Source organism: Borostomias antarcticus (genome assembly GCF_949987555.1).
Source record: "Borostomias antarcticus genome assembly, chromosome: 12".
NCBI lineage: Eukaryota > Metazoa > Chordata > Actinopteri > Stomiiformes > Stomiidae > Borostomias > Borostomias antarcticus.
Genome location: NC_140245.1, coordinates 8,630,539 through 8,643,309, shown reverse-complemented (window position 1 = coordinate 8,643,309; position 12,771 = coordinate 8,630,539). Strand labels below are relative to the sequence as shown.

The window sequence follows — 12,771 nt, the reverse complement described above, 5'->3', positions numbered from 1 at the left end:
GTATCGATCAGAGGGAGAGTGGAAGGGAGAGAGGTAAAAATAAATAAAAAGAGAGAGAGAGAGAGTGAGAGAGTAATATTAAAGGCATACAGAGATTGAGTGTATCCGTACATACAGTAGCTAGCTGTGTCGCAGTAACAGACAGGAGTGATGGAGGGATCCGGAAAGTTTGGAGAACAGTATGAGCGGTTCTTCTGAATGTTGAGCGTACCAATGCTACTGTTATAGAAGCCACTTACATGTGCCGTTCCTTGAAATAAACCAATTATCACTGGGCCTTATGCATGGATAATGTGTTTGACACACCTCAACATACTCTCATTTCATTTGTGCCGGTCCAAATGGTTTAGACAGAAATAAGTATTGGGACTGCTTTTCTCATTTGAAATAGCCTTGGCCGTCTGGCCAGACTCGTACACAATAGAACTAGACAGGTCCAGTTATCAGTCGCAATGATGACCACAGCCATCTGACTGAAAGCAGTTAAGCTCATTCAGGATGTTCATCGTCTGCTTCCGTTCTGAATGGGTTGAAGACTGAACGGCACAGAGGCGGTTTTTCATAATTGAACAGGCAATTTCAATGAGTCAGGCAACGTTACCTAATAAGAAACCCACTTTAAGAAAGGATCTAGATTATTTTCGTTTTAGCAGTGAGTGGATGCAATCAGGAGTTGCTCAACCCAATTAATCGGTATCCGGGCTGTCTTATAATACGTGCTTTCATTTGAATGGGACAGTTGAGTGAACCGTTCCCTCACTGCCTACCTGCCCCACAGACAAATTACACAAATCTACATGCAGTGAGGCAGTTTCCCCCCCGAAACTACTGTAGTCTCCAGAGAACGACCGGATCAGAACAGATAGTTCGTCTAATAACGTCCGTATATATGAAAAGAAACCCGGTGGAAGGAAGGCATGGCGGTTCTCTCTCAGTTTGGTTATAGTTGAGGTTACATTATACCAGAGAGAAGACGGCCTTTATCCTCCTCCACACTCACCACAGACTCGCCCCTTTATCCTCCTCCACACTCACCACAGACTCGCCCCTTTATCCTCCTCCACACTCACCACAGACTCGCCCCTTTATCCTCCTCCACACTCACCACAGACTCGCCCCTTTATCCTCCTCCACACTCACCACAGACTCGCCCCTTTAGCCTCCTCCACACTCACCACAGACTCGCCCCTTTAGCCTCCTCCACACTCACCACAGACTCGCCCCTTTAGCCTCCTCCACACTCACCACAGACTCGCCCCTTTAGCCTCCTCCACACTCACCACAGACTCGCCCCTTTAGCCTCCTCCACACTCACCACAGACTCGCCCCTTTAGCCTCCTCCACACTCACCACAGACTCGCCCCTTTAGCCTCCTCCACACTCACCACAGACTCGCCCCTTTATCCTCCTCCACACTCACCACAGACTCGCCCCTTTATCCTCCTCCACACTCACCACAGACTCGCCCCTTTAGCCTCCTCCACACTCACCACAGACTCGCCCCTTTATCCTCCTCCACACTCACCACAGACTCGCCCCTTTAGCCTCCTCCACACTCACCACAGACTCGTCCCTTTAGCCTCCTCCACACTCACCACAGACTCGTCCCTTTAGCCTCCTCCACACTCACCACAGACTCGCCCCTTACAAAGCCCTCCACCGCCACCCCCCGACGTGGGCCGCGTGAGACGGATAATGAGCGCGCTGTTCATGGATGCGGTGCGAGTTCTCTCTCGGGGGACGGACGAGCGCCCCGCAAAATCCAAATTAAGCCACGCCGGCGGAAAAAACGCCGCGGTTGATTTGCCGAGCGGCGTGCTTCAAAAAGCCCGGGCCGGTCCGGAACCGCAGCCCTCAAAGGGACTCACCCCGGCGAGGCCTTCGTTCCCAAAGGGCGCGCCGCTTGACGTGTAACTGTAGACTCAGACGGCGAGCGACTACGGCGACAGTGGTCGCTCTGGTTGCGTGCATCGCGTCGCCAGCTCCCCCGGGGGGGGGGGGGCGGGTCATTCATGTGTCACTCACATTATTGAAGATGTATTGTACTGCTATTCTGAGGTAACCTGATCTGCTATTGGTTGCTGCTTCGGCGATGTTGCTGCTAATTTGCATAAAGTTGCACTCTGCCCAACTTCAAATCTACGCTCAGATCGCTGGCATCGTGTTGCTCGCTGCCGCCGAGGCGTCCGTCGCCCTATGTCGCCAGCTTACATTGAGAGTGAATGGCAGCCGCCCGCTCTCGATGCCCAAGTCGCTCGCTGTGTGAGTGCACAGTAACGGAGAATGGAGCGAACGAGCGCGCGGGGAGCTTGGCTTTTTTGCTTTTGGTTTTGAATCGACATTAAAGGGATGTCTTTGTGACTGGAGGAACACAGCCGTCGCTGATGTAGGTAGTGGCGTGTGTGTGTGTTGCTCGTGTCCTGTTATCTCACAGTGTGTGTTGGGGAGGCAGTTTGAACCCGGCACCGACAAGGCGGGACAGACACCTCGCCACTTTGACCGACCCCCTCGTCTCTGTGGTGGCTGAGATAACTGAGTCTCTGAGAGCATCTTATTTCATACACACCAGCAGATAAGCGTGTCGTGGCGTGTCCTTGCAGGTTTCAGACCCCCCCGCCTCCCCCCCCCCCGAAGGTCAGCACGATGAAGCCCATCCTAGATGTACAGTCAAGCACCTTTGAACCCTGCTGGTCGTTGAAGCACTATTGAGTTTCTGCCAAAGCTCCTACTCCCCCAATATCTCACCCTACCTCATCTGAGCCGGCACACCCTCCTAACAGACTCGACACCTTCCTCACCCCCCCGGACCCTCTCTCTCTCTCTCTCTCTCTCTCTTTCTCTCTCTCTCTCTCTCAGCCCCCTGCTGTTAGTAGCAGAGGATCCACACTGATCTGTGGCCTCTCGCTCTCCAATACAAGGATTGTGGAGTAATCTCTGCCAGGATGTGTGGAGGGGCCTGTGATTGGGGTGCACAGAGTCGTGTGTGTGTGAGGAGCGTGGGGGTGGGGGGGTTGCAGGTGCGAAAGAGCGAGCAGGGGGACGGACTGACGCGCGACGCAGAAGACTGTCACCGCTAGTTCCGACGGGCGCGCGTGGCGCCATTCCGTTCCGTTCCCCCTCCGTACCCCGCGCCTGTCCGGGGGCGTCCGCGCAGCGCTGTGCATCGATCCACCGGTGTCGCCCCGAGTGAATAACACAAACCGGCCGCAGCGGGGCCGGCTCATTTGCATGCCTCTCAGCGAGCGCGGCGCCGCGGTGGAAAGAATTGTGGGGCAAATGAAAGAGGAGCCCGCTGATGCATTTTTCGAAATTGCCAATGTGGCGCTCCGGGGGAGAAGGCAGAGAAGATCGACTTAACTGATTAAGCCGAGCTGACGGCAACTTCAGATTTATCTAGGAGCTGCCGTTGTCTAAATCGGTCCTCCACACCGGGCTTCCTTTCCGATATGCACCCATCGGGCTTAATTGATAATAACTGACACGACAAGCACTGAATCACATTAACAATTGCTATTCATTAAAGGCAAAAATAGAAGCCGAAAAAAAATAGTCGGACAGACTAACGGGAGCCAGATCACATGGAATGGATTGACTGGAGAACATTTCAGTGAGATGAGCAGGAGAAGGATTAAGGAGGGAGGGACTGAGCGGAGGTGTGTGTGTGTGTGTGTGTGTGTGTGTGTGTGTGTGTGTGTGTGTGTGTGTGTGTGTGTGTGTGTGTGTGTGTGTGTGTGTGTGTGTGTGTGTGCGTGTGTGCGTGTGGTTCAGTCTGTGATCTGGGTTACAAGTCCAGAGAATCTGTCACCCAAACTGATTGGTTGGATTGGCTGTGCCCATCCATCACACCGGCCTGTCACTGGCCAGTGGATTTATCTCCCTCGCCAGCGTCTTGTGTTGGGAGCCACATCATCCCGAGGCTACAGCTGTCAGTCTTAAAGGCCATATGTCGCTCACTTTAACATCTGTTTATTTCACACACACACACACACACACACACCCAGGTGTGGGGACGTGCGTTTTGTTGTGTGTGTGTGTGTGTGTGCGCACGTGTGTGTGTTTGCTATTACTTTGGGCTTAACTGGTTGAATTTCTAATAGCCTTGGCAGCATTAGTGCAGATGACTGGTTTTATGATGAGCGTTCCCGGTCTTGTCATCCTCTCTATCTCCCCCCCACCCCCCCACCCCTCTCTCTCTCTCTCTCTCTCTCTACGTCTCCCTTCTGTCGCTCCCTCTTCCTAACTCTCTCCTGCTTCCTTCTCCCCCCTCTTCCTCTCTCTATCTCTCTCTCTCTCCCCCCTCTTTCTCTCACTCCCTCTTCCTCTCTCTCTCTCTTTCTCTCTCTCTCCCCCCTCTTTCTCTCACTCCCTCTTCCTCTCTCTCTCTCTCTCCCTCTCTCGCCCCCTCTTTCTCTCACTCCCTCTTCCTCTCTCTCTCCCTCCTTCTCTCTCTCCCCCTCTTTCTCTCACTCCCTCTTCCTCTCTCTCTCTCCCTCTCTCTCCCCCTCTTTCTCTCACTCCCTCTTCCTCTCTCTATCTCTCTTTCTCTCTCCCTCCCTCTCTCTCTCCCCCCTCTTTCTCTCACTCCCTCTTCCTCTCTCTATCTCTCTTTCTCTCCCTCTCTCTCCCCCTCTTTCTCTCACTCCCTCTTCCTCTCTATATCTCTCTTTCTCTCTCCCTCCCTCTCTCTCTCCCCCCTCTTTCTCTCACTCCCTCTTCCTCTCTCTATCTCTCTCTCTCCCTTCTCCCACCTCTTCCTGTCTCTATCTCTCTTTCTCTCTCTCTCTTTATCTCTCTCTCTCTCTTCCTATCTCTCCCCCTCCTCTCTCTCCACCTGCCCCCCCCCCTCCCCCTCTTTCTCTCTCCACCTGCCCCCCTCTCCCCCTCCCTCCCCTCTCCCCCTCTTTCTCTCTCAGTCCCACTGTGACATCCTGATATTGGATTGACCCTCGGCGGCTCTGGAGATCAGGACATCATTAGCCGCGAACTGCCACAACCTTTCTGTTGGAGTAACCCGTGCTAAGCTACTGCTACCGGATCAGATAGCATTGATAGAAAACCGCCCAGATCAATTACACTGCAGCCCCGGTGGCCATGGTGATGTCAGCAGTTCTAATAAGGGACAGACAATCATGTCCCCTCCCTCCCTCCCCCTCTTCGTTCTCTATCACGGCGACCGGTAAAGGCTAAAACGGAGAACCCCCATCTTTTTTTCTTCATCTTTTTTTTTCCCCGATAGCGGCCTACGTGGCAGAAGCATCGGAGGACCCTGGGTGTTTTGAGTGACCAACCGCAGAGAATATCGATCTTCATAAGACCGCGCTTTGTTGTCGAATGACCGCCGCGGGGATCTGATCGTGGAGGGGGGGGGGCAAGACCTTTCCGTACGTAGCGATACCCATCCATCACAGATGCCTGCCACCGGGCTATAGAGGAGACGCTCCGCAGGTGCCGGGGGCCACCGGGCCCCTGAGATCGATGGAGGTACACGCCGCGCGTTTGATTGGAAAAGCGCCTCGGTGTCGCGAGACGCCGCCGCCACCGAAGACAATGGCGAACTAATGACTTAGGAGAGGTCCGTTCAGCGAACAACCTCCACGACTTGAATAATCGCTGGCCTGAAGGGACGAGGAACAGCCAGGGCAGGAGAAGGATACTGTATGTACTGTAGCACAGTTTCACCTCAAGCCGGGCTCCTCAGAAGGCTCTCCCGGCCCCTCTCGAGCGTCTCTCCCTCTGCCTCTGTCCCTCTCTATCTTTCTCTATCTCCCTCTCTCGCTCTTTCTCGTAACGTTATCTTGGTCTGAGAGCTGTTTTTTTCATCGACGCAGATGCAGTAATGTGTATTTATTGTGTGTGAATGAGAGTCGGGTCGGGAAGAGGCTGTCCAGCGCCATTTCCACACCGTGACATTAGATGAAACCAAAATATAAGTGAAACTTCATGCTCTCAAATGGCAGATTAGAAATCTCTCTCTCCGCCCCTCTCTCTCTCTCTCCCCTCCTCTCTTTCTCCCCTTTCTAGTATCTCTCTCATCTCTCCTCTCAGTCGTCTCTCTCTCCCTCTGTGTAATGCCATCCTCCGAGCAGACCTCCAAGGTTGTTGGAGAGCGCGGGCAGGGAATATAATGAGACTTCAACACACTTCAAGAGAGTAAATGGCTGACACCACGACAATTCGTTGTCCCAGAGGCACAAGGAGACAACATCCTACCTATTACCCCGCTTCCTTCTTTCCCTACCCCCTCCTTCACTCTTTCTCTACAATAACGCCCCCCCCACCCCCCCCCCCTCTCTCCATATAACTCTCCTAATTGGATCCAGCCCGCCAAACCTAGTGACCCACTATCCCTCAGACACGTTGCTGTTCTCTTCATACCCAGAGGAGCAGCTAGCGTGGGGAAATGCCCCCTGGGTACCTCCATTATCATGGTCCCTTCAGGCCAAAACCCATTGACTAGATGCCTATCTACTGCATGGAGGGGGTTTTATGCATGTACGCCAGACGAAAGAAAAAACAAACAACGATTGTGTGTAGAAATAAAGGATTGTGCGAAGAAACACAGTCCTCACATGACGCTCCCGTGTCCTTTCTCAAGGAGAAAGGTGATGTTAATGTTTAGAGCAGTGGTGTGTCTGTTCTGTGAGGTTTAGAGGTTCTAACGATGCAGGCGCGGCGATATTAGCCTTATTTCCACTGTCGTGCCGAACCGTTCTGAGCACACAGGGTAACCGTTCCAACGGTGTTTTCCACATGGGACCGGTTGGGCCCAGAACCGTTCGCAGAACCGTTCCCATGGCACGGTTGTCTAACCATACTGAGTGAAGCAGAACTGTTCTTTAGTAGAAATGTGAAGAGACAAAACAAACTACCATGGCAACCGTCAATAACAACATTCCGTGGAACGCAACAGCCCGAGAGGGGGAAACAGACACTGTAACGGTTCCCATGGGTCCAGAGCGGCGCGGTTTGAGCACGGTATCGGTTCGGCACGACAGTGGAAATAAGGCTATTGTTCCCTCTGACGACCTGGACATCGAGAGATGAGGAGAAGAACACAGCAGGAGTCGAGCTTTAATGTATCTCAGCCCAAACGATGACAACAATGCCTGATATTGTTTTGACCTTTACACGATTTCACTTTTGATGGTTACAGATGATCGAGCCGTTTTGTAATTTGTCATAATCTCATTGGCTGATGGCTTCATTGTTCCATGGGGCAGAGGTGAGATGAAGGGCAACTGTAATGTGTCACATACTCACTCTCTCTCTCTCTCTCTCTTTATCTTTCTCTCCATATATGTCATGTGTGCACTGCACACACCCACACACGCACACAGACACACGCACACACACACACACTCAATCCCAGTGGGGGTTCGGGTGGTGCAGGATAGACGCAAAGCCATGAAAAATGCATGTCCCTCCACGTGTTTCATGAGAGCCACTCATCAGGATTCCACGCGAACACGCCAACAGCCGCAGGAATATCAATCACATTTGCAGTGTAGGATCCACATCATAATAATTCTGATGACAGGTCAGTCAGAACTACAGTATATCAGAGATGGACCCTGCTATGCTAGTGACGTGTGAGTTTCATATTCATATCCAGTGAAGTATCTCCATTTCACAGTGAGTGTTGTTGATATATTCGAAATGGGGACTTGATAAAGAGCACCAACGCTACTCAGAATGATTTGATGAGATGAACATGAATGACTTAGGCCGTGTTCACACTAGACTTCTTTTTTTTAACTGCCAGCGCCTTTTTTACATGCAACCCTACGGGAAAAGGCAAAGGTCTTTTTAGAACCTTTTTAGAAAAAAGGTTCTAAAAAGCGCAGCGCCCTCCGCCTTTTTGAGTTGAACTTTGTTGAAGTTTTCAGAAAAGCGCTGTGTGATGTTGTCATAGAAATTGTAGTTTCACCACCTCAGCACCTCCCTCTACCTTTCACATAGCTGTGCTAATCTAATTTATGACAGGATGACCTCCAGGAGGTCAACACACCTAGACGTTGTCTGCTCCAGAATAACCATCCTTTGTCCCATTGTCCCTGCAAGAATTACCGCCTTTTCTCATGTCACGTGTCTGTATTCTCAACCACTGTAGAAGATTTTTAACTGATCTAGTCAAAAAGGATTTGCCAAGATTCGCTCAAAGAGGTTAAGTCTGGTTTATTGAGAAAACATACGAGCGCAAGGACTTCAGGACAACGCACGTGAGTGGTTCATCCAACAGAAGTGCCCCAGTCTGGTCTTGCGCAGCCGTATATTCAAAGCAACACAGGTATGACGCTTCCAGGGATGTGATATGTTTTCTCAATAAACCAGACTTAACCTCTTTGAGCGAATCTTGGCAAATCCTTTTTGACTAGATCAGTTAAAAATCTTCTACAGTTGGCGACGGGGATGGGATTCGAACCCACGCGTGCACATCATATTAAATGGCAGGCATCATCAACAGTGGTCAAGAATACAGACACGTGACATGAGAAAAGGCGGTAATTCTTTCAGGGACAATGGGACAAAGAATGGTTATTCTGGAGCAGACAACGTCTAGGTGTGTTGACCTCCTGGAGGTCATCCTGTCATAAATTAGATTAGCACAGCTATGTGAAAGGTAGAGGGAGGTGGTGAGGTGGTGAAACTACAATTTCTATGACAATGTCAAGCGCCTTTCTGACAGCTGACCAATCGGACACGGTTATATTATAGCACCACAAACTGAGCTATTAGGCCAGTGCTTGTACCCGCAACAGGAGCTCTCTGGGCTGGCCACAATGTGATGCAGCTCGGCTTAGCATAGGGGGTTCTGGAGCTCTGTAGCCTGGCTGTACGATCGCAAAGTTGTGAACAGAATAAATACCACATACGAGCAAATATAACCTGCTCAGCTATAATGAAACTGTTGAAACTAAGATGCCTGGATAAAGAAATAATTTCTCAGTGGGCTAGGTCTCAGTGGGCTAGGTCTTAATATTACTAATTTCTTTGACGTTAAGGATTATTTTGCTAATGGTTGAGTTGGTTAGAACGCAGGCTATGATTCACGTTGTTAAGATTACACTCGCACAGAAAGCGCTGAAAAGGCGCAGAGGGCAGCGCTTTTTCTTTAAAAAAAAAAGAAGTCTAGTGTGAACATGGCCTAAGACGTGAACTTCCCATCCCATTTTGTTTCCCACAGGAGAACCCGTACATGTGCAACAACGAATGTGACGCCGCCACTGAGGAGCTGGCCCATCCCACGGAACTCATGTTCGACTTCGAGGGTCGCAACCCCACGACCTTCTGGCAGTCTACTTCCTGGAAGAAATACCCCAAGCCCCTCCAGGTCAACCTCACCCTGTCCTGGAACAAAACAATCGAGCTGACCGACGACATTGTGCTGACCTTCGAGTCCGGACGCCCGGAGCAGATGCTGCTGGAGAAGTCCCTGGACTACGGCCGCACCTGGACGCCGTACCAGTTCTACGCTACCGACTGCCTGGACGCCTTCACCATGGAGCCCAAGACGGCGAGCGAGCTGACGCAGCGCACCCTGCTGGACATCATCTGCACCGAGGACTACTCCCGGGGCTACGTGTGGAAGAACGACAAGACGGTGCGCTTCGAGATCAAGGACCGCTTTGCCCTGTTCGCCGGGCCCCGCCTCCACAACCTGGCGTCGCTGTACGGCCAGCTGGACACCACCAGGAACCTGCGCGACTTCTTCACCATCACCGACCTGAGGGTGCGCCTTCTGAAGCCCGCCACGGGCGCCACCTTGGTGGACGAGGACAACCTGTCCAGATACTTCTACGCCATCTCCGACATCAAAGTCCAGGGCAGGTAAGGGGACGCTTGATTTTCTGTTGATGTGTCTGTAATATCCTGGTTACTTTACATACTGGTATTACTAATATAAATGATCAGATGGAGAGATAGGTTTCAGTCATACGTTTATACTTCGTCTCTCTACTTTGCATTCTCGCATGACAACTGAACTTGGTGGTACGACAGACAACCACCCATGACACCACTCAGCCAATCAGAACGCATCTCTACAATTCAGCAACTAGCAGGCACTAGTATTAGACTATTACAGTGTCCATATGCTAAAGCTTATTAAAAATAGGCTATACACGAGTGAGCTAACCATGGTGTGCTGTTAACTGAACAGAGGTCTCTGGTGGTGTGATAATGCACATCTAACTTTCTTGAAATTTACCTCCACCTTGCAGGCAGAGCGAGGCCTCCTGTACCTTAACATGCTGGATATAGTAATAACTACATCATTGCTTTTGTTAGAGGGTATCAATGGTTTTGTGGTAATGGGAATACAATTGCAGAGGGCCCATTAAAACGGACCACATGATGGTCATACAAAATCTACATTTGGCTTTCAAATGGAGTCAGTGTGGCTTGCTGCCATTAGTTTACAGTAGCCTACAGTACGCAAGGATAAGTAGTTTGTAATGTCCTGTTTCATTGTGCCCAGGTGAATTGAAACGGTTCCAAATTATAATTCATTCGCTCTCAGTGGAGGATTATAACAATGAAGAGTGCTGGCTAATTGGTGGGATCTTGTAATTAAGAGCATTTGCAGCTGATTAAAGAGCAACCATCACTGAAGCAGAGAAACCAGGGTACTTTCAAGATTGCAGACATTCCGAGATGGTTGGTTTTAGGAGGAAGACAGAGTTTGGGTGTTTAGTTTATTGCGGTAGGAATTCAAATGCAGCTATGGCGTGTTTCACTTGTTGTCTTTGATGCGCTGGTCGCGCGTCGTGCTTGGCTCCTACATTGCTGCTTGCAGCTATTTTTATTATTATTATTATTATTATTATTATTATTATTATTATTTTCTGTATTGTCTGCCTCCTTTTTAGACTTTGATCCAGGTTTTTACTAATATTGTCTGTAACCTAAGTGTCCTAATCCTTTACATGTTTAGTGAACTCGGCTATAGTCATCTGCTGACTGATAGTCAACCTACTGTAACCTCCTCTTCAAAGTAATAATATTACAGTCAGGCCTACTTCATCCATAGAGTACTATTAGAGTATTAGTACAGTTGTTGTTGTAGTAGTAGTAGTAGTAGTTGTAGTAGTAGTAGGCTAGTTGTAGTACAGTAGTAGTAGTAGTAGTAGTAGTAGTAGTAGTAGTAGTAGTAGTAGTAGTAGTACAGTAGTAGGCTAGCAGCAGTAGAAGTAGTAGTAGTAGTAGTAGTAGTAGTAGTAGTAATAGTAGTAGTAGTAGTAGTAGTAGTAGTTGTAGTAGTAGTAGTAGTAGTAGTAGTGGTAGTAGTAGTGGTAGTAGTAGTAGTAGTAGAACAGTAGTAGGCTAGTAGTAGTAGTAGTAGTAGTAGTAGTAGTAGTAGTAGTAGTAGTAATAGTAGTAGTAGTGGTAGTAGTAGTGGTAGTAGTAGTGGTAGTAGTAGTAGTAGTAGTAGTAGTAGTAGTAGTAGTAGAACAGTAGTAGTAGTAGTAGTAGTAGTAGTAGTAGTAGTAGTAGTAGTAGTAGTAGTAGAACAGTAGTAGTAGTAGTAGAACAGTAGTAGGCTAGTAGTAGTAGTAGTACAGTAGTAGGCTAGCAGCAGTAGTAGTAGTAATAGTAGTAGTAGTAGTACAGTAGTAGGCTAGTAGTAGTAGTAGTAGTAGTAGTAGTAGTAGTAGTAGTAGTAGTAGTAGTAGTACAGTAGTAGGCTAGTAGTAGTAGTAGTAGTAGTAGTAGTAGTAGTAGTAGTAGTAGTAGTGGTAGTAGTAGTAGTAGTAGTAGTACAGTAGTAGGCTAGTAGTAGTAGTAGTAGTAGTAGTAGTAGTAGTAGTAGTAGTAGTAGTAGTAGTAGTACAGTAGTAGGCTAGCAGCAGCAGTAGTAGTAGTAGGCTAGTAGAAGTAGTAATAGTACTACAGTAGTAGGCTAGCAGCAGTAGTAGTAGTAGTAGTAGTAGTAGTAGTAATAGCAGTAGTACTAGTAGTACTAGTAGTAGTAGTAGTAGTAGTAGTAGTAGTAGTAGTAGTAGTAGTAGTACATTAGTAGGCTAGTGGTAGTAGTAGTAGTAGTAGTAATAGTAGTAGTACTAGTAGTAGTAGTAGTAGTAGTAGTAGTAGTAGTAGTAGTAGTAGTACAGTAGTAGGCTAGTAGTAGTAGTAGTAGTAGTAGTAGTAGTAGTAGTAGTAGTAGTACAGTAGTAGGCTAGTAGTAGTAGTAGTAGTATACATGTATGTGCGGTAAACATGAATTCTAGATTGCAAGATGGACTAGCCAAAATTCCAGACCATCTCCTGTAGATATTTTATTTTACCGTTCATTAGATGAGTGAGGTGAGGAAGAATAAGCTATTTTCTCCCAATTTTCCATCCTGCCCTTGGGTATCAAATTCAATTTTTCTCCAGAGGGTTGTGGTGGAAAAATAAAATAAAATAAAATATATGATTTCTCACCAGAGGTGGAACAGTAACTCACTTGAAAGAGGAAGAAGGCAGGAGAAACTGATTGGAGTTAGAGAACCTCAGCAGCCTTCTGGCTATACAACTTATTTTTTAATCACAGAATGTCTGTGTTGTCAAAGAATCTCTGGAATCCATGCAGCACCAACACATTTACATTACGCCTGTTGTTTGCTGTGTCTGGTTTCTCTCCCCAGGGTTACATGTTATGCACATTATTTAAATACTGAATCTGTCCAAAACTGTCGAAACCCTATTGTGAGACCAGATGAAAGTTGTTTCAAGGTCTTCTTGTCCAGCTTGCACGCCTGAATATCTCTGACAGGCTCCATATGGTTGTAT

At 48.6% G+C, this 12,771-nt stretch overlaps 1 protein-coding gene across 1 annotated transcript in view; it reads left to right on the top strand.

Annotated features, from left to right (window-relative positions):
• Positions 1 to 12,771, top strand: part of LOC311316249 (netrin-G1-like) — a gene marked incomplete at both ends in the record, with an annotated part of 38,436 nt that overhangs the window by 7,016 nt on the left and 18,649 nt on the right. The window contains one exon of the mRNA XM_084447078.1: positions 9,185 to 9,828. Within this exon, the coding sequence (XP_084303204.1) occupies positions 9,185 to 9,828 (644 nt within the window). The remainder of the gene's footprint in view (positions 1 to 9,184; positions 9,829 to 12,771) is intronic.